Consider the following 22,614-nt stretch of genomic DNA (forward strand, 5'->3'; position numbering starts at 1 on the left):
TCTGTAATGCACTGCCTTTCTCTGTAGAGCTATGCAGATGTGTCTAGATGTCACTGAGATGCGGTTGTGTTTTCAGGTGGAGCCAGGCCCCGGTCCAGGTGGAGGGCTTTGTTTTGCAGATGGTCAGAGGAGAGTGGACTACGTTCTTGTATATCACTGCAAGAGACGTCAGCTCCAACACCGCCTCTCTGTTGTTTCTAACGGTAACGTGCCGTCTCAAAGCCCCACCCCTTCGCGCAGGAGTACGAAGGGCGACATTTCGGAGGTGGTGCTGGAGGAGGGGCTTGGGACGGAACCCGCCGATGGACTAAAAGATAAAATCAGGGAGGAATTTGAAAGAGGACTTCAGGAGGAAGGCTTGGAGATTGAACATGACAAAGAGGTTTGTGTGTATGTGTGTATGGTTATGTTCAGAATGGAATACTAGCATACTGCATACTACACAGTATAATGCCTACTATGTTTAATTCTTAAATAATATGTGAAACAGAATGCATTATGCAACATTTAAAACTGTATAATATGCTACAATTTTGTCATATGATCTCACTAGATACATTATGCAGCATAGATAAAATACAGCAAAAACAGTAATATTGTGAAATATTGTTACAAATAAAAATATAATTAAAACAACCATATATTTAATAATGCATTTTATTCCTGTGATAATTTATTCAGTCACATGAACCTTCAGAAATCGTTTTAAAATGCTAATTGGATTTCAAAAGAACAGCATTTCTTTGTAATCTAAATTATAAATTATGAATGTCTTTACGTTTTAAATGTCGTTACTGTCACTTTGGATCAATTTAATGCGTCCTTGTTGAATAATTGTAATTTTTTTTCCCGTTAATTTAAAAAATTGCTGATCCTAAACTTTTGAACAGTAGTGTATGTAATTTCGCTAGTGGTATCTAATTATCATTTAGAAATCCATCTTGTATAAAATGTCTTAAAATTCAATTAATACTCTGATCTAATAAGTCAAGAAAAAGGTAAAATCATGCAGTTACTTCCAGTTTATTCATCATATGGTTATGGAAGTTGAAGTGTATTATGGGATTTGTTATGTTTTTACAAACATAATAGGCCAGACAATATGCAGATTGCAAAATAGTAGCATAGTAGTATGCTATTCCGAACATAGCCTATGTGTGTTCTTGTCTGGCCATTCATGTATCTATATCAGTTTCCTGGCAAACATATTACTATATCATCATCTCATGTGTTGAGCCATGAATAATCAGGGATGAGTTCAGTTTTGAGTGCAATACTAACAGAATGAGCACAATCAAAAGATTCCCAAGGTGACCTTGGAACTTAAGAAGTGGAGACCCAGTTTAGAAAACCCCAAACCCTCCCACATTAAGAAAAGTCTATCTTGTTTTGAGAGGGAGCTAGTTTTCATTTTCAAGCAATGCAGCATATTCTAATACTAGTTAACAGCTGCCAAAAAGTTTTTTTTTTTTTTGCTTTCCTGAAGCGCTGCAGCAGTAGCCCCCAGGCAAGATATTTGCGAAAGACACAAATGTGGTTGTCAAAAGTGATGATTGGTTCCCCCCGCATCATGGATTTTCCCTAGTTGAAGCAGGGAGAGCTTAGTATTTCTAAATAGGAGTAGATTGGTTGACTCATGCAGCTTTTTCCCACAAAACTAGCTTATACTGAGGAAATGCCCTCATGAAGCCAAATATAGTTCTTATTGTTATTATGCAGGTTTGAGTACACATTAAAAACACACTACATGCTATATGGGTGAATTTTTAGGAAGAATTGTCCGGATATATATTGTGAGATATATATATATTTTGCATTAAGAAAATAAAGCCCATTTTAGGACCATTCTAATTTTTGTTTTTATTTCCATGATAATAATAATAAATAATATAATGAAAATCATCTGCCTAAACATAAATGAAATTCAAACCAACAAATAATACCATGCAAGTGCATATAGTTGCAAGTGATTTTTGTATGTTGCTTATTGCTTAACTAACTATTATAAATTCTAAGCTGCAAAGGCATATTCTTATGTTTTATGTCTGCATAGAACTTATAATTGCCCCAGGGTTCATTTTAGCATAAAGATTGAGTGATGAGAGCGAAATCCTGGGTGAAAGCTGTGACGTGGGTGTATGTTTGATTGTTGGTGGTGTGATGTGGTAGATCATTTGTGTTGTGTGTGTGGATTAACTTTGAGTGCTGCTGTCTCCATCCCAAAGGCAGATTATGGTTGATCCTCATTGCCAGAGGTGTTTGTGTTTGATGTGTCTGTGTGTGCGTGTGTCTGTGTCACTCATCCACGCTGAATAAGACCATTTTAGCAACAGCTGCTTCTTATAGACTCTGTGTGTGTGTGTTTGCACCCCTGCTTGTGTTAATCAAGACTGCTAAATCACCTTATCTAGAACAAAATTTTCAGTTGCATCCTGCAAACCAAAATGACATGAACTGCATAGTCAATGGTGCTTTACTCTTTAAACATATGCCGTTTCTTTCTTTCGTTTTCTTTCAAGATGAGGACAGTCCGGTTTACTCGTCTTCATGTTCCCTGGTCTGTTCTCAGTCGTGAGGCAGAACTTCTTAAGATCAGAGTGCCCACTAAAAAGGTCAGTCACTATGAAGCATTCTAAAGGGGGGGAAAAACACATTAAAAAAGCTGTATTTGAGAATAAAGTATAAAGCAGTGATGCCGTGTGTAATGTATAATTTGTGACACTTATAAAGCTCTCAGGGACCTAAGTTTGAGTCTGATCTGTCTCTCAAACAGGCCCACAGAAAACATGTATCGATACACAATTTACATGCATGCATTTGACAGAACCTTTTATCCAATATAACTTATATGTGTTCTTTGGTAATTTAAACCCACAACCTTACTTTGCTAGTGTATTGATCTTTGTATTGAACTTTTGTTCATGAATTTACAGGAAAGATTTCCTAAGATTTAACGTCCCGTATTATGCCCATTTTCACAAGATGTAAAATAAGTCTCTGATATCCCCAGAGTGTGTATGTGAAGTTTAAGCTCAAAATACCCAACAGATCATTTTTTTACAGCATGTTTAAATTGTCATTTTTTGGGGCTCAGAAAAACGCGCTGTTTTAGTGTGTGCCCTTTAAATGCAAATGAGCTGCTGCTGGACAGCACAGGGGGCGGAGCTTCATGAGCTCGCGCTCATTCTCTCAGGACAATTTTATCTCACGGAATGATGATAATATCAGAAACTCTCATTAACGGTGTTCATTTCGAGTCGGACAATAATGCCTACAGAGTCAGAGTGCTGTATAGAGATGGAACAGGTATAGTTTAGTAGTTTAATTACGGTTATAACGTATTTGTCATCTGCTTGTAAGTTATAGCCTACAAGTCTGCTGTTTCGGACCAGGTCTGAATGATGATCAAACATATACTGATGAGTTTAATAAAGTTTATTGTACATCACACAAAAGATGAAGCGTCAGTTTTACTTTATAAAATCACCGTAAGAGCTGAGTAAATACAGTAAGTTATAAAGTGCGCAAGTACATAAACAAATTTCGGTAGAGTTGAGGGAGCATTTTCTTTAAAAACAAAATAATTCCACCTCGTCTTCAGTGGCTGCCTCAGATTTCGGGAGTAAATAGAGAGCTATGTGGATTAATACATCCAGCCACACAACACCTACAATGCTTGGGAGACATTCTCGTCAGTGCAGCAGCTGTGAACGCGATCAGGGCGGGTCTATGTTGAAACGGCAGTGTCTGTCAACACTCGTGGGCGGGGCCTGTGGCTGTAGTGACGTCACTAAAACAGCATTCTGAAAACAGGTCATTGGGAGACACTGCTGATGATTTATGGGGATTAATAAAAAAGGAGTGAGTAGATTTGTATCACTATTGGCTGGTTGTGTACACACACTGCCAACACACATTTATGTCCAAACAGCATGCAAAAGTGAATTTTGCATAATAGGGGACCTTTAATTAAACCATGTGTACAATAGATCTGATTGCTGAATTGTGACACCATCAAAACCTAAAAGATCCCATTATAATGAACAAATCTCTCTATACTGGTGGCTCCCGGTCCATCAGTCGACAGGACAGATCCTATTATTGTCACACCGCAAAGCTATTCTAGCCACTTTATTTTCCCAATCCATTGTAGATAAATGTTTAAATACCTTTATTCAGCAAGGAAGAATTAAATTGATACAAATTTACAGAAAAGACATGTATAATATTTGTTAAATTCTGTTCTTTTAAACTTTCCATTCATCAAAGAATCCTGAAAATAGGTGTCATAGTTTGCACAAAAATATTAATCTGCACAACCATTTCAAAACTGATAATCAGCAAATCAGCATATTAGAATGGCACATGGTCCTTCAGAAATCATTGAAGACTGGAGTAATGATGCTGAAAACTCATCTTTGCCATCAAAGGAATTCATGAAATTTTTTAATATATATATAATCAGAAAACAGTTTTTTACAATTGTAATATTTCATAGTATTCCTGTTTTTACTGTATTTTTGATCAAATAAATGCAGCCTTGGTGAGCTTAAGAGAACTTTCAAAAACATTTTTTAAAATAAATTTACCAACCCCAAACCTTTGAACAGTAGTGTATTTATTCACAAATATCATGAATTGATGATTACAAATGTATTTATATATTTAATTAACTTAAGTTCACTTAGGATGCCTCCACTGACTTATTTAAATCATCTTTTGTTTCTAATTATGAATGTAAAATGATTGTGCTATTTTAATATATGCAGTGTTTGTTTAAACCAATATATTGAAAATAAAGTAGAATATGAAATTTGAAATCTCGCTTCTAGCTAACTGCTGATCTGCCTGCTGCAATGCTTGGTCACTTCCAGTGTTAGAATGTTTCACATTGCATTTGTGAACTTAAAGGTGTTGAACACCAAACAGTTGCCATCAGAGCAAATCTGAAAAACCAAATGTATGTTACATATACATATACATATGTATACATGCATGTATAATTTATATGACTTGATATTTTACTGCATATTGCATTGACAAATAAGCTAATGTCAATATTAAGATCCCTATGAGAATGTTTCACTGGTCTGTAAGTCCGAGCTGTACAGACTCCACAGTCACCCCAACTATAGACACTGGCACAGCCCAAGAGTGTCATGTTTTTTCAGGTTAAGAGCTTTGGCTCCATGATCGTCTTTGTAAGTGCTCCGGGTTGGCCCGGTCTAAGAGCAGTTGTAATGCCAAAAGTCAATTCTCAAAGTCTGAACACTGCAGAGAAAAAAAATGTTATCTGATTATACAGTCAACAAGCCGATTACTTGTAAAATGTTTTCAAATTCCTGCAAGGGACATTTGTCATATAGGTCGCATACTAAGACGATTGTTAGCGTTGTGTTTCCCCATACATTTAGATTTGGCTTTCATCCTGAAAGAATGATTTGTCCTTTGAGGTTGTGAGTTGTATTGAATGATATAATCTGATAATGGTGGATTAGCTGTTGAAACATATGGACCCGCATCATACATGTGCTTCTGTTTGCCTTCAAAACGAGATATTCTCACTCTACACTTGTGGCGTCACGTCGTCTGACCCTGGTCTCAACTCTTAGTGTGTCTCATCTGTCTTTAGCACTGGATATAAATGGATTAATCTCTCTTTCATTTCAGTTCCCTTATGCTTGTTTTTTCAGACGTATCAGCTGAAAGAGAAGACGGGGCTCATGGGCGTAATAAGCTCGCTTTGGGCGAAGATCAATCAGCCGTTCCAGCCGGGCGTACCAGAGCCCCAGAACCCACGCGCACGTGTCCTATCCCAGCCGTTCAGCAGAGACAAGCTACACCTGTGAGTGCCAGCGCTTGCAGACATCCAGATTATCATAAAAGCGCATTTACAATAGGCAAACCCACACATTGGCCTAATTGTTTTCCTTTTATTTTGCAGATTTGATATAAAGTCAAAAAACAGCTTGTTCAGCAATGCAGTCCGAGGTCGAATTGTGAGTATCAAACGCAAAAATTAAAATCATGTCATTTACTCACCATCGTGCCATTCCAAACACACAAAGTGAGACATTTTGAATGATCCATTTTTCTCCCTGTACAGTTGCAAGAATTGGGGACTGGAGCTTTCAAGCTTAAAAAAATGATAGAAAAGCACCATAAAAGAATCGTAAAACTATAGCAATTGTCTTTTTTGTCGTATAGTAGACACAAATGTATATCAGTGAACTCAATTAATCATTCAGACCAGTTTTGTGAGCTGATTTACTGAAAAGAACAATTTATTCATGAATTAGACATTTTCTCATGGACTCACATGAGAACTAAGCTGAATATTCAGTTAATAACTTAACTGGTTAAGTGTGGCCATTTTATGGTTATTTTTGGTCTTTTGGTCAAATCCTCATTCACTTTCATTATATTAAAAGAGCATGATAGGTCAAAATTGGACTTTAATTTTCAGGGTTAACTATTGCATTAATGTATGTTTACAATTCTTTGTTAGATTTTAATGTACACTCTCATTCAAAGGTTTGGGGTCACGTTTTAAAAAAAAAGAAGAAATTAATACTTTTGTTCAGCAAGGTTGCATTAAATTGATCAAAAGTGACAGTAAAGACATTTATAATATTACTAAAGTTTTCCATTTCTAATAAATGCTGCTCTTTTGAACTTTCTATTCAAAGAACCAAAAACAAAAAAATATATTAAGCACCACAACTGTTTTAAATATCTGTTTCTTGAGCAGAATATTAGAATGAGATCTGAAGGATCATGCCATTGGAGGAATACAGTAAATGACATTTTAAAATATATTCAAATAGAAAACAGTCATTTTAGATTGTATTAATATTTCACAATATTACTGTTTTTACTGCATTTTGATCAAATAAGTGCAGCCTTGATGAGAAGAAGAGACCTTTTTCAAAAATATTAAAACTTCTTACAGACCTGATTTTTGAACGATGGTGTATTTTGTGTTGTGTCCTCTCTCTCTCGCAGGTTTATGAAATTCTGAGGCGCACAGCCTGCTCACAGACCTGTCAAACAATGGGTATGTTCCTAACTATACTATTTTAAACTGGATTGTTTTACTGACATTTAGTTTGGTTCATTAAATATTTTTTTGCTACAGATAGTCAAATTCTCTCTCATTTCTGTCTCAGGCATTACGTCTTTGCTAGCCAAAGGGGTTTATGATTCTGCCTTCCCTCTACATGATGTAAGTGTTGCATTTTACCTAGTTTGGGTGAAGCTGATATGTAATTGTCTGTTAGTTCAGTGTATATGTGTGATGAGGTTTGGGTAGAGCTCTGTGTGTGTTGTCACTGCTGCAGGGAGACTTTGACAGCTCAGAAGATAGAGAGCATCGCAACGACAGACAGGTGAGACCTGCAGCCTGCTCTGATTGGATGGCTGTGTCACATTTATTAGCTTTGTTTTGACTGATAAAACAGCAGTAAGCTGCTTATTCTTGTAAGACGTGTGTGCGGGTCTCTAAGAAGAGAGAATAATAATACAAAAGCTGAACAGCTAATATTACAGAGTGATATTTGTGTATATTGCAGATGTTGCATGAGGAATGGGCCAATTATGGAGCTTTCTACAAATATCAGCCAATGGACCTTATCAGGTATCACTAACATCTGGTTCTGTGAAAGATTTTATTCAGTGCACAGATGGTTATTGACAGGTTTTCCTTAATGAAAACTGTCATATGTGTGTATTTTTGCGGACTGCTATAAATAGTTCTACCTCAAAGCATATGGCTTGTTAAGGAGAGATGTGTCTCTTTTCAGTATCTTTTAAGATTTTCACCTGGCAGGTGATAAAACAACTGAAAAAAATCCCATTGCCTATCCCAAAATGCCTACTTAAAAGTGAAGTATGTAAGAATTTTTTTAATGTTAAAATACTTTCTCTTAACCCATTTTATTGTTCATTGACTACCATTAGTATGCCATTCAGGGGTTTATTTCCCATTGAGACATTAAACACTGAGACATTAGCTATGTTTCCATCCAAAGTTGCGAATTTAACTTATGCACAAAATTGGAATATCGCCTGAATAAATTGTGAATAAAACACCGTTTCCATCCAGCGAGACGAAGAGAACCAAATCTTCACTACTGATAAACTGGTGCCAAATATCACTAAGAAAAATGTAAGTTGTTGCAATAGGAGAATCCACTGTGGGTATTTTTTCGTATAAATCATAAATTCGTTGCGCCTCAGAGCGTCCAGACGAAACGCAATAAGCACGGTCATGTTATCTTGTTTTCGGAGGATGTGTAAAACTTTGTGAATGGCATTCGATCTTTGTAGGTTCACATTCCATGCAGTCGTTTTTTGAAAACAGCTTTTATGTGTTGGTGTTCAGTGGTTGTTTATCTTTTTTTGTGAAACCATTTTCATGTCTTCAACAGGAAGTACTTTGGAGAGAAGATTGGCCTGTATTTTGCCTGGTTAGGAGTGTACACACAGCTGCTGATTCCTGCCTCAGCTTTAGGAGTCGCAGTATTCCTGTACGGATGCCTCACCGTAGACACCAATGTGCCCAGGTAAACACACTCACATGTTTGTTTCTCTATCATGGTGGGGTCTTTTTATTGACTTTTGTCATTTTTAACGGACAAATACATTTTTTTCCATCCCCTAACCCTAAATCAAACCCTCACAGGTTTTCAGTAAGACTTTATTTAGAGTGTCTATTAAGCCATTTTCTTTGTGGAGGCTTACTATTGAAATCTAAACTAGCCTAACTCTAAAATATGTATTTTGGAATATTTACATTTGAATTAGAATGATTTATTTGCTTTATGAACCCTTTTTCCTTGTGGGGATGTTTCATTTTCTGAAATTCGTGAAGCACACGTGTTTTTTTTTTAAAAAGAACCATTTTCTAAGAAAATCTATATTCATGTATTTCAGTGAATTTTATTATATAATCAATAATTTCTCTCTCTCTCTCTTTCAGTCAAGAGATGTGCAATGAGCATCTTAATTTTACCATGTGTCCTCTATGTGATCGTGTGTGTGATTACTGGCAGCTGAGCAGTATCTGCAGTACTGCACGTGCCAGCTATCTGTTTGATAACCACGCCACCATGGGCTTTGCCATCTTTATGTCACTCTGGGGTATGAGCTGTAAACATTTGATGATAAACTGTGTTTACTGTACATTTATAATATATTGAGAAGAAAAATGCTGGTTTAAAGAGGAATTGATAATTGTGCGTGTGTGTTTAGCGGCAGTGTTTCTAGAACACTGGAAGAGGAGGCAGCGATGTCTACAGCACAGCTGGGATCTTACCGGCATGGAAGATGATGAGGCGAGTAAAACCCAAAGCATTTTAGAAATCTAGAAACATGATCACCTTAAAGCCACAGAATATCTATGTCAATAGGCTTCAAGTTAAGTCACAGCCATGAGCAAACTTTTGCTACTTGCTACTAGTTGGATGCAGGGAATTCTCATTCTAGAGAGTATTTTACTATACAAACATGTTTTGTGCACAATGTGTCAGTATTTTTACTTGGGTTTCCTAGAAGAGAAAGACACTAACATTCAAAAGTTTGGGGCTGATAAGATTTTTTTAAATGTTTTTGACAGAAGTCTCTAATGCTCACCAAGGCCGCATTTATTTGATCAAAAATATCTTTTTTCTAAAACTAATATCTAAAAAATATCTAAAACTACTTTGGACTTCGACCGAAAACAGGAAGTAAATACAGGTATGTGCGCTGGCTGAATTAACTTCACTTTTATTCATATCTCAACATGGCTGGGCACTTGTAAGGACACATCAAGGATGTTAAGAGGCTAAAAGCAGGTTTAAAACTTGCCCTATTGAAGTCAACAGGGTGCATATTTTAAAAAGAGGATAACAAGGTGTAGGCAACACCGATTTTTGTCGTCGTTCTCTGTACTGACAGCACTCCAAATTTACAAAAAAATGAGCTCAATGTTAAAATTGACCGGAGTTCTCCTTTAAAAATATAATTTATTCCTGTGACACAAAGCTGAATTTTCAGCATCATTACTCCAGTCTTCAGTGTCACACGATCCTTCAGAAATCCTTATAAAATGCAGATTTAATGCTCAAGAAACATTTATGATTATTATCGATTATTCTGATTATTGTATTTGTAAACAGTTGCTTAAAGGGATGGTTCGGAGTAAAATCAACCTAAGGTCCTTTGCTCCATGACCTCGAGCCAAACAGGATGTAGTGTAACGACGAATTGTTATTTTTTCCGAAGTGTTAACAACTTAGTGTTAACTAATAATTGTTGCAAACTGGAACTACCAACAAAATATTAGTGCATTCCTGGAACTGGGCGTCGTTACACTACATCCTTATGCATCGCTTTCTGCCAGGACTTTTATGTGCTTTTCCCAAACCACTGAAGTGACGTCGACGTCCGGGTGAGCTGTAGCATGAGCCGTCAGGCAAGTGTTATTTAAATAAACTCCTGATGTACTTACAAACTTTCCAATGCCTCGTTTTATGAGTACAGAACCTATTTGTACTACTGTATAAGTTTGGTACCATTCTGGGCATTATTAGTGGGGTAATTTACGAGATAAATCATAGGATCCATTAGCGCCTGCACTAAGCCTTCCGGCTGATCTCTAAATCTCAAAATAAGGTTAAATAATGTTCGAGCAAGGGGAAAAAGGCTTCTGGGGGGGTGTTTAGCTCGATGTCATGGTGCAAAGGACCCTAAGTTGATTTTACTCCGAACCATCCCTTTAAGATTTTAGTGGAAACCATGATCTTTGATAAATAGAAAGTTCAAAAGAACAGTATTTATTTTTTTGTAACATTGTAAGTCTTTGCTGTCATTTTTTATCAATTTAATCCATCCTTGCTGAATAGAAGTATTCTTTTTTTTTATCTTACTGAGCCCAAACTTTTGAATGGTTCTGTATTTGCTAAAAGTGAATTTTGTCACCATTTTTTACAGAGATGAGCATCATAAGCATACAGATAACATCATCCTCAAAGATAACACGCATGCGCTAAAAGCGCATTGGATTCCATGGGGTCTTAAAATATTTATTGAAACCTAATGTCTTATATCTTATGGCTTTTGGTGCAGTTTTATAAAACCAGTTAGCCACTCAAAGCAACATGGTTCATGCCATGTCTAGCATCACCTCTTAAAATGTGGGGTAATCATATTTTTGCACTGCTTACAATAGCTGCCCTCTTTAAAACTATTCACTGCGATAAACTGCAACACAGTTTATAAAGCATTGTTAAACATAATGCTAGATAATAGCCAATTCTGGCCTGGGCTTCATTTAGCTTTAGGAAGATTCAAGCTTTCATTGTTCTTGAGGGTCTGAACTGTTCACCTGGGAGCGGATTAAGTTTGAAGCGTGTGTGTGTGTACTGGGAGAGGGTGGTGTGTATGTGTGTGTGATAGGACAAGTGTGAGTAATGAGATTGTGTTCTGAGTGGATGAAGGACTGCACTCTCAACAGGACACCATGGAGATCATGAGCATCATGCAAATATGAATTATAATAATGAAGTTCAATTACATCGCATATTAACTGCTGTAAATATGTGTGTCTAACTCCATGTTTTCTTTGCTTTGATGCTCACCAATAGGAAAGGGCTGAGGTAAACCTATCTTTTGCTCTTTCTTTCTGTCTCTGTTTCTATATTGCTCCCGAGATGCTCAATTGCACACCATATTTTTCACCACGTCTATCACACTTCCCCCACCCTTATCATCACTCCATCTCCGGTTTGCAATTTTCTGCGCAGCGTGAGGATCAATTTTGCATCTGAGTCTGTGGTGATGCTGTTTGATGAATAAACCCTGAATTCATAGGAAGAGGAGGAGAGATTTACAGTGGATTAACTTTGTAGTAACCTGTGTGCCAACGAATCCTTTACCGTGGTTTTATACCATTAACCTCAGTGCCATAATCCTGACCACATTGTACTTGACAGATAATCACAACCTTATTTGTAACGTTGAAAATGCTACCCGTCACCTTAAACACATTTTAAATTATAAATATATCAGCTTATGCATTGTGTTTTGAACATAAGACTATATACCACTCTTGTATTGGATGGTGGTCTAACAGATTGAGTCTACAGCAGTGTGTTTGCATATTAACCAGAAAAGCCCTGCGGGTTATGTGCTTTTTAATGAACTTGCATTTTTGTACCATATCAGCGTCTTTAGCCTCAAGACAAGAAAGTGATTTAATGCGGAACCAAGATAATTATTTCTATTTGTATGTGTTTGTGAATCCTGTTTCTATGGAGACTGTTTTGCTTATGCATGTCTGAGGAACTGATGTTGGATTTGGAGTCCTTCATCACAAAGCTTGATGCATGTTTCTGTGTTTAAATCCCAGAATGAGCTACGACCAGCATATGAGGACTTTCTTCTTAAGAAACAAGAGAAAGCGGCAAAGAAGAAGAAGAAGGAAGAGGTAAACTATTAAGGTTCCCACACATTTTGACCGATTAATTGTAATTGATCCATGATTTTCCCATAACTTTCCAAGTTGTTTGTGATGATAAATGAATAAGTACTTTATATACTTATTACTTATATACTTTAAATAATTTTAGAAAGATTGTACCCTCAAAAAGTATAACTATAGAAAAATTTATATTCATGATAAAACAATGATTTCTCCATGTCTTTAAGATTTTAATAATAGACATTTTCAAGCTTGGAAATCACAATTCCCGATATCATGCGAATATCATCTCTGATTTTAGTGTATAGAAAATTACTGAAAAATTTTTTTTTAACAAATAATTGGATTCTTGACAAAATTCTGAAGAAACAGTACAGAACTCCTATTGGAGTTTTTATAATAATTAGGATATTTTTTAAATAAAATAAAATAATTGTAGGTTGCCGTAATTTTGCCAAGTGAGTATCCTGGATTAACATTTTGATCATCCTGGAACAGCATTCCTGTCCAAAAACTTATACCTAACCTTATACCACTAAACCTAACCATAGTTTATCCCTAATATCAGAGGAAAACCCTTTATTAGACACTAATCTAACCCTTGTTGTAAGCCTAATTTTGAGATAAAATGTACACTTTGTTCCTTTGTACACTTTGTTTGTTTGTTCCTCAAATCTGATTGGTTTATTGGAATGTTGTTCCAGGATCAACAAAGATGTTGATCCAGGAACATGTTGTACTTTGTGAAATCAGGTTTACCAATAAGTATAATCATTTAAATTAATCATCTCATTTGATTCCCTTTAAATTCCCATTAGGATTTATTTAGGAAATCATGATACACATTTCAATAGATATACTCTACACATTGCATTTAATATATGTGTGTCTTTGGTTAATCTAATTCACTATTCAGGATCTCAAGGTGAAGTTTTGAATTTTAATTATTGCGTAAAAATGCACTGAGCTGAAATACTTGGAATACCACGCAAATATTTCCAAGTAGATATGAGAGACTGAGTGCGTGTGTGCGCAGTGCTTTTAATCTCTGCTCTGTGTTCTAGCCGGACGCAGGAACAGATGACAAAGGAAGAGAGAAGCTACTGTATGCTAAAGGAGGGCAGTCATCGGTGAGGAGGGGGGAGATAATTTGAGAGTTTACTGTGTGTTTGCCTAGGAGAGAGCAAGCTAATCAACTTAACCAGAAGAGGCGGGGCTTCAGGGATAATGCAGTTAGTTCTCAGCTGTCAGTCATTGAGTGGTCACTGCGCTGACCTCAGTCGGACCCCACCTGGCCACCCCGGCTCATATCCGTCTTTCTCCTTATCTCACCCCGCATTAGCGCTCTCTTATCTTTTTCTTCTTCTTTTGGGCCATTTAATTAATTAGATAATGAATTACACAGTCCAACAGAGAAGACTGTTGACGCCTTGTTTTTCCCATTTGAAATGAGCAGTTTGGTCGCAATTTCACTTGATGTGATTTTGCGGATTTTTGTTACTGTCATTGTGCCCTTGTGCGTAGTGTCAGGCCCGCGCCGCATACACACAACACACGTATGCGCTCAAACACTATCTCTTGGTGTACACGCTTTACTACACACGGCACTCAAAGCAGATTACCTCTCTGGGTATTCCACACTAGATTATACAGGATTAGAGTCAGAGCTGGATTAAAACACAAGTTAGAGTGGTGTCCTTCCTCTAATCAAAGACACATGTTCACTGTTTATGTGCGTGTACCTGAGAGAGTATAGAGTTTTAATTCAAATTTCTTGCGTGTGCGTCTGGGGGAAGGGGGGTTAGGATCCATGCTGTTCGTTAACTTCAGCATGCACTTCAATCAAATCACCCTTACTTACATTAAATGATGAGTTTGTTCCAAGTACAAAACTATTTCCTATTCTGTTACATAAAACCGCTATACCGCTGTGGATTTTGTAAACTCATTTTTAAATATGGCCAGCTACATTACACTGTATATCGGAAGCCAAATTGGTAATGGTCAATATTACCATATTTTTATGATTAAAGTCAAATCCGGTCACCTTTATTTATATAGTGCTTTTTTACAATACAGAATGGTTTCAAAGCACATTTACAGTGATAACAGGAATTCAATGCAACAAAAGGGGCTTTTGCACCGGAGGAACCTTTTCATAGTTCCTAGGACTATTGGCGCAAGTACCCGTTTTTTGGCGTGTTCACACAGCAGGAACTAGGAACGATTTTAGTTCTAGGAACTCATTTTGGAGGAACTAGTTTAGCTCCTAGAGTAGGGTCTAAACCAGCACTATAGGAACTTTACGTGACGTTAGTGTTCGCTGACTGGCTGAAACACACGCGGAACACCAGCACCTGCCATTTTTAAAAAAGCTGTGTAAACACAGATTATAGCCTATATATTTACTCCAGAAACTAACTCTACGAACATGGTAAACAGTGATAGGTGGGCCTCTTAAACTTTACGCGAAGGAGAAAATCCAAGCTAAGCTAGCAACAATGGACATAATCCACACAGCATACGCTAATTCCTTTTCATATATTGTCTTTCTATGTATAACAGTTCTATCTAATAACGTATTAGACAGGACTGTTAGACAGATCGTAAACTAATGAACACAGAGAATGCGAGCACGGTGTGCTCAGGCTCTGGGGTTCTCAGCATCGTCAAATAACAATCGCGTCTTATGTCACTTCAGAGTTCCTACTGGCGGTGCGAATGCAAAAAGGAAAATGTTCCTAAGGGAACCATTAGTTCTCGGGGAACCACCCTGGTGGCTAGTTCCTAGAACTACCCGGTGCGAAAGCCCCTATAGATTGTTCCCACACATTTTGACCGATTAATTGTAATTGATCCATGATTTTCCCATAACTTTCCAAGTTGTTTGTGATGATAAATTAATAAGTACTTTATATACTTATTACTTATATTCTTTAAATAATTTTAGAAAGATTGTACCCTCAAAAAGTATAACTATAAAAAAATGTATATTCATGATAAAACAATGATTTCTCCATGTCTTTAAGATTTTAATAATAGACATTTTCAAGCTTGGAAATCACAATTCCCGATATCATGCGAATATCATCTCTGATTTTAGTGTATAGAAAATTACTGAAAAAGGTTTTTTTAACAAATAATTGGATTCTTGACAAAATTCTGAAGAAACAGTACAGAACTCCTATTGGAGTTTTTATAATAATTAGGATATTTTTATCCTAACTACCCGGTGCGAAAGCCCCTATAGATTGTTTTTGCTGTACAGCAGCTCTAGAAGAAAGTCATTGTCCAATTTAATTAAGTTCAGCGTTGATTAATTTTCGTTGTAAAAACCATTAGTTATTAATTTAGGGGCTGTTTACACGACACCGCTTTCAACTCAAAACTTTATATGCGTTCTGGCCGTTCATTTACGTGACAACTGCGTTTTGGTGACCTGAGAACGCAAACTTTAAAATAGGTTTCATAGTGCAAGTTTTTGATAACGAGTTTTGAAAACGATAGCATTTTATTAGCAAAATCCATATAATATTCAGTTTTAAGGCCCTTTCACAACACAGATGAGAACTACAATGATAACGATAACTACACATTTTTAATAATCGTTCCAATTCTATGAGAATAGGGAAGTCCACATCGCAATTGAAACAGTACAACAGTAACACCACAGAGGAACAATGCCACTGGAATCACTTTCAGAAAGCCATTCAAAATCCATTCTGCTGTAAAGAGCAGCTCAGACCATTGGTGTGGATGCTAAAATAGTTATCGTGATTGCTACCATTCTTGGTGTGAACAGGCTTTTATTCTTCTTATTTTTTTATTTTTTTTTCCAATATATGCTATTTTAACTATTCATCTTTGTTTATTTTAGTGCTGTCAAATCGATTAATTGCGATTAATCACATTAACATAAAAGTTTGTGTTTTAAATAATATATGTGTGTGTATATATATTATTAAATGTATATACAGTATATTATACATGTCTGTACATATATATATATATTTTTTTTTTACACACACATTATTTTATTTTTTATTTATTGATTTTACAAAAACAGTTAACATAATTATTTCGACAGTACACTATAATGTTTTGATGCCAGATTTGCCAGAAAGAGATTTAGTGTGAACATTGTTGATGTTCTGTTAAAAAAAGGGCAAAATAGTATATATTTATAGTATGGGCCATCATATTGGCTATTAACATAACATAAAATTATTATTGCTTATCAGTATCACGCAAAAAATTAATTAATGTATTGTTTTCTCTCAGTAGATAGTGTTTTCATGTGTCTGATATGGTGAGCATATGGAGTAACATGCTGTTGTTCTTGTAGCTTGCCTCAGAGTCTTTGTCATGGACTGACCGGCTGCCAGGATATTGCATCAACATATCCTCTATCCTCCTTATGGTGGGTACCTTTCCTAAAAAGAGCATGTGTCACATTAGTGTTTTTACATTGTCAAAATTCTTATTGATCTGTTTTCTCAGGTTGGGGTCACGTTCTCTGCCGTGTCCGGAGTGATTCTCTACCGCATCATTGTGTTTGCTGTTATGTCAATGAACCCTGATCACGAGGCCAAGGCTAATGTGCGTGTTACCGTGACAACCACTGCTGTCATCATCAACTTGCTGGTGGTTCTGGTGCTGGATGAGATCTACGGCGCTATAGCGGCCTGGATTACAGAGCTTGGTGTGTTTACATGACAAAAAGATGAAATTTGGAGAAAAACAAAATGACTTAAATTACTTAAAAGATTAACACTGATGATTGTTATGAATATGATGTTAATGATGTTAACTTGCAGAGATTCCAAAGACTGAATCGACATTTGAGGAACATGTGATCTTGAAAGCTTTTTTGCTGAAGAGCATGAATTCATTTGCACCTGTCTTCTATGTGGCCTTCTTTAAGGGCAGGTAAAATGGAATCCCATTAGCATACCCACCCAAACCATTGTGACGTTCTGTCTCTGTTGAGAGCTATGATAATTGGATTATTATAATGTACTTTGTTACCGTTTGTCATGTCCAGTGTGTTGCAGTGTAGTTGTGTGTTTACTGCAGTAGTGTTTATTGTATATTGTAGTGTTTGTCTCACTGTAGTGTTGTGTGTTTATACTGTATACTGTAGTGTTGTGTGTCTGTCCTGTGTACTGCATTGTTGAGAAAGTTATTTATGTTGTTTATATTGTATATATCACTTTGCAGTGAGCATTTGTTTCATAAGAACATTTTATATGAGCTAAACATTTTTTACCTAAAATCACAAACATTTTGAGAAAAAAAAGATACTCTAGAGTACTTTTCAATTTTTTTCTTCTATTTTCTAGTTTGATTTTTTACTATATTTTCCGTGCTCTTTTACATAATTATTGAGTCATATGTCGTGCATTTGAATGAAAGCTTTTTTCTATAAATTATTTGTGTAAAATATTAACATATTTTATTAATAAATTTCCAGATGCGTATTACCATGCTATAACAACTTATTTTGTGCTGTCTGTGTGTTACATGTAGTGTTGTATGTCTATATAGATGTAGTTTCTCACTGTGTAGTATATGTGGCATCAATGTCTAACGCCAAAATGCTAAATTTCTGGGTTAGCTTAGTTTAATCCTGTGAATATTTTAAAATAACTCTCATAACTCTGGTGTGCTAATTTAGGTTTGCCGGTCGTCCTGGTGACTATGTTTATGTCTTTAAGGATTTCCGCATGGAAGAGGTAATTATTAAAACAACAATATATTTGTCTTCAGTGTTCTAGCACAATGTAACAAACTATTTGCATGTACATGTGTTTTTTGTCTAGTGTTCTCCAGGTGGCTGTCTTATTGAAGTGTGTATTCAGCTGGGAATCATTATGCTGGGGAAGCAGCTTATTCAGAATAATGTGTTTGAAATTGCCATTCCGTAAGTGGACACACATACTGTATACACACGCAAAGTCTTCCCTGTGGTCTCTCTGCTAATTTTCTTTGATTCCTTAAAGTACCCCCAGTCTATTAAAGGAAGCCCCTAACTCTCTTGTTCAATTAAATTTTGATTCTCAACACTGTTTAACATTACCAAAGCAGTGCACAGTGTGTAATGCAGGAAGTATTAGTTTTAAAATGACACAGCTGAGCTGACATTCGGCTTGACATTACAGGAAGCTGAAGAAGATGTATCGCACATATAAGGAGGAGAAAGATGGATCGGCAGATGAAGAGGACAAAGACTCTAAACGAGAACCGCAGCGCTGGGATTTGGACTATGATCTGGAGCCATATGAGGGTTTAAGCCCAGAGTACATGGAGATGGGTGAGTATCACATGCTCAAACTGAATAATTTGTTCAAATGACTGCTATGTTTGGTGCATCGTTTTCATTATTCTACTTGTTAATGTTTAGCAGCATGTCATAACTATGTGCTTGGTACATAACTTGAAAGCCTTATTTGGCTTTTTAATGACAGTGTTGTGGCTCAAGGTTTTACTTTATTCCCAATAGTTCTTCAAAATATAATGACACGCTCCATCACATCATTCAAGTAAAATGTGAAGGCCGTTTAGTTGGCTCTGACAGTTTTTGTTTTGAGGTAAAATAACTTAAGTATAATTGTTAGTCACATCATGATGATAGACCTCAACTCTGGGTGGTTCTGTCCAATCAGAATTAATGTTAGGTTTTGCACTCTGAATTGTCACATTGCTTTTAGTAGCCTGGACAACTAAGAAGCTTAGTCTAAATTGTTAAAGCAAGATCTTGCTAAAGTAATCCTGGCTCTGATTTAATTACATTTTAATTTGTTTAAAAATAGACAAGTTTACACTAAAGACTTGTTCACATTAGACATGTGCAGGTATATGGATATACAATGCATCACGATAATGAACATGCACGATATTGTTATTGTGGGCACTTTAAAATACAGTGAATAATTATTTATTACAAATTATTCAGATTTTTAGAATGTATTTTAAGAATACTTTTCCCATCAACTGGTTAAAATGCACAACACTGCTACGTCAAATAGGCACGCACACTCTGATGTAAACAAGCCCACATGAGAAGCATTGGTAGAACGAGTGAAGGAGACCAGTGATGCGCGGGTTGATCCAAAATGAGCGGGTGCCTGCGGTCACCCGCGGTTACGAGTCATCCAAAAATATTTTTAAAGATATTCGGGTCGCGGTCGGTCGAGTCGTTTGAAATAAAGATGCCAATTAAACCTTTGTAATTTATATAGTACTAGACACAATTTTCTATGAAATACATAGGCCTACACTTTATTGGCTAAATAATTGGTGCGAAGATGACGCACGAGCTCAGTCTGCAGGTAGAGATGGAGGCGGCAAGAGAAAAGGTGAAGACTGCGGAGTGGAAGCTCCACAAATACACAAATAGAAAGAGCAAAGTGTGGGAGACATTTGCCGAAATAATGAAAGATGATGACCAAAGTGCTGGCTTTGTCATGTGTACTTCTTGCGATGCTATTTACACATTTGATAACCACAAAACTGGCACAACCAACCAGGCACGGCGCCAGGATTCCAGTTTTGGATGGGCCAGTGGGTGGGCCTTAAATTAAACGTTAAATAAAAAAAAAACGTTATCCAATCACTGCTTAACCTAATAAAAAAAATATTGACTAATATAGCCTACTGTTATATTATCGGTGCGTATACATAATATAGATTTTAATAGCTTGATGCTCTTTAAATATTTTGGTGCATTGTTAAAAGTAAATCCACGATCGCTCTCCATGGTCCTGACCAAAGAAGAGCGCTTTGGAATCTCCATTACGCATCATACGCGTCATACCTGGGCTGCATTTTCCGATAACGTTGTCTCTTAGCGCGTTACGAAGACTCTTAAGGTATAACTTAACTAAAGGTATACTACCACTAAAGGTATATCATTGCTAGGCGTCTTCAGGGCTATCATCCACTCGCGAGGCAGAGGCGCTGAGAGGCAGAGGCGCTGAGAGGCAGAGGCGCTGACGCCCTCCTAGCAACGGCGCTGTTTTTGGTAACACATGATTTTGACGACTTCATTAAGTTTTGTTTTATAGAAAACTCTTTTTAAAAGATTTTCGTTTTGTATAAATCGTATCTTAATTTTGATCAATGTTTTATCCATCAATTGCCCGTATTTAATAAATAAGACGCAAATATATAGCAGACAATGTAATAAGGCGCCGGCACGATCACTTGCATTGCATGTGAACTGGAGGGCGCCGAAACTCAGCTTGTGCCTCACAGATTTGAGAAATATAGGCTATATATTACAGAAAGCTTGAAATGTCTACTTTTAAGCGAAAATATTCAAACCAAAATAAATAGGCTACTCTCTGATTATGTAATTTCTCTCTGGCGTTCATGGCGAGTCCGCAATCTCCGCATCGTCAACTTCATCTTTGCAGCGACACAGAAAACACCAGTTTATTACTAAACAATTAAATGTCTCCTTGCTAATTTAGACACATTCATAATCATTACTTTAACCGGTTCTTTGTGGCAAGCTTTAAGCGTGCGGTCATAACGCTTATTATCCTGTAGGCTATAGCCTATTTAAGTAATTAAATTAATATAAAGGGGCGATTTGTCCACGAATGGCTTAAATGAACAACTACTAGTCGACTAGAAAAAAAAAATTAGTCGGAGGCAGCCCTTATTCCACATATTTTCGAACCAGCTGGCCATTCTGGGTTGAGCGAGCGACCCTGCGGAATGAGTGAGCGGAGTGGGATATTCAGAAATGCGCTCTCCGCTCACGAGCTCTGATCGGAACAAACCCGAACCTCACTGTCTGCTGAACTTGCGCAGAAACATCAAAATAGACATAGCCAGCTTTTTAAAATCGTTTTTAAAACTAAACATTTAGACTATTTTAGTACAAATTATGAGCTTATTGACGATTTTTTATAATTCTTGACAAAATTAGAATATATTAAGTTATATTAAGATGCTACGATGAGCATTTACTACTTTTAAAAAATGCGGGTCAGGAAGCGGGTCGGGTACAATATTTTCTTTTTCTTTTTTTGCGGTCCGAGTTGCGGGCGGGTTAGTTGAAAACGTCGGTCGGGTGCGGTTTGTTTATACATTGACCCGCGCATCACTGAAGGAGACGTAATGAAAATGCACATTCACTCTCTGACAGCAGATGGCGCTGATGGAACAACAGACATGCAGCCGTTACCCCGGTAACCCTGTAAACAAAGCAGCTGCACTACTTTCTGTTTCTGAACAGTATTTAAATGTTTTGAACAGCCATTAATATTTTTGTATTCGCAATTGCGTTCATTGCAGCACCAAATACTTAACGACTTAATAGGCTATTTATTTTTACATTTTAATCTGGAATACAACATGCCCTAGCCTAGATATTGTTTGAAAATGTTTTGATTTCTTTATTGTTCAGTAACACACGTTTCGGTTACTAACGTAACCTCTGTTCTCTCTAGAAGAGGGAACGAGTATTGCGTAGTTACTACGCTACGGGAAAGCCTTTCTTTCTCGAGATACTGAAGCCAAAAATTATCCTTAATTTTTATAATCTTGTCAACGCAGTGCGGCAGCCTGCAGACCTAGGGCAGGCTTACTAGCGTGCCCATTGGCTGCCCTGCGGCAACTGCAGCAGCCTACCGCTGAGCCCTTGGCGTGACGTCACGACCAATGAGCGCGCTTGGCGCGCTTAATGCGTCACAGCCCGCGAAAAGGGGTGTGGCTTAGCGTATAAAAGCGGGGCTCGGAGGCTGCTTCTCTGGTTTCTGTCGCATGAAGCGAATGAGCTCGTGGCGCGAGCACGGCGGGCTACGCAATACTCGTTCCCTCTTCTAGAGAGAACAGAGGTTACGTTAGTAACCGAAACGTTCTCTTACGAGAGGTTCTCTCGTATTGCGTAGTTACTACGCTACGGGAACACCCTTGTCAACGCCGTGCGCGCCCAGCATCCACTGAATGAGTCCCAGGGAGAGCCCGGGGAACGTGATAGCAGAGAGCCGGGCGGCCCACAGAGGGCTAGCGCCGTACATAAGCACACACTAGGGGGTTAGGAGCGGCACGGCCGGTCCGAACTGACAATTCCCTGTATAGTGCAGCTCAACCAGTAGAGCTAAATCACACAACGTAGCCCGCGCACAGATAGTGGGCTG

The 22,614-nt window shown here is 37.2% G+C and overlaps 1 protein-coding gene across 2 annotated transcripts in view; it reads left to right on the top strand.

Annotated features, from left to right (window-relative positions):
* Positions 1–22,614, top strand: part of ano2a (anoctamin 2a) — a 43,161-nt gene that overhangs the window by 2,963 nt on the left and 17,584 nt on the right. Inside the window, exons 3-22 of one of the 2 annotated variants that reach the window (XM_079873666.1) lie at positions 77–382; positions 2,520–2,612; positions 5,694–5,845; positions 5,945–5,999; positions 7,006–7,057; positions 7,170–7,225; positions 7,341–7,388; positions 7,572–7,636; positions 8,430–8,564; positions 8,981–9,141; positions 9,253–9,335; positions 11,628–11,639; positions 12,392–12,469; positions 13,528–13,593; positions 16,809–16,883; positions 16,964–17,165; positions 17,281–17,392; positions 18,141–18,198; positions 18,286–18,386; positions 18,625–18,776. In XM_079873666.1, coding sequence (XP_079729792.1) covers positions 77–382; positions 2,520–2,612; positions 5,694–5,845; positions 5,945–5,999; positions 7,006–7,057; positions 7,170–7,225; positions 7,341–7,388; positions 7,572–7,636; positions 8,430–8,564; positions 8,981–9,141; positions 9,253–9,335; positions 11,628–11,639; positions 12,392–12,469; positions 13,528–13,593; positions 16,809–16,883; positions 16,964–17,165; positions 17,281–17,392; positions 18,141–18,198; positions 18,286–18,386; positions 18,625–18,776 — 2,062 coding nt within the window. The remainder of the gene's footprint in view (positions 1–76; positions 383–2,519; positions 2,613–5,693; positions 5,846–5,944; positions 6,000–7,005; positions 7,058–7,169; positions 7,226–7,340; positions 7,389–7,571; positions 7,637–8,429; positions 8,565–8,980; positions 9,142–9,252; positions 9,336–11,627; positions 11,640–12,391; positions 12,470–13,527; positions 13,594–16,808; positions 16,884–16,963; positions 17,166–17,280; positions 17,393–18,140; positions 18,199–18,285; positions 18,387–18,624; positions 18,777–22,614) is intronic. The other variant, XM_079873667.1, reaches the window with a different exon arrangement.

The sequence above is a fragment of the Squalius cephalus genome (assembly GCF_949319135.1).
Source record: "Squalius cephalus genome assembly, chromosome: 6".
Lineage (NCBI taxonomy): Eukaryota > Metazoa > Chordata > Actinopteri > Cypriniformes > Leuciscidae > Squalius > Squalius cephalus.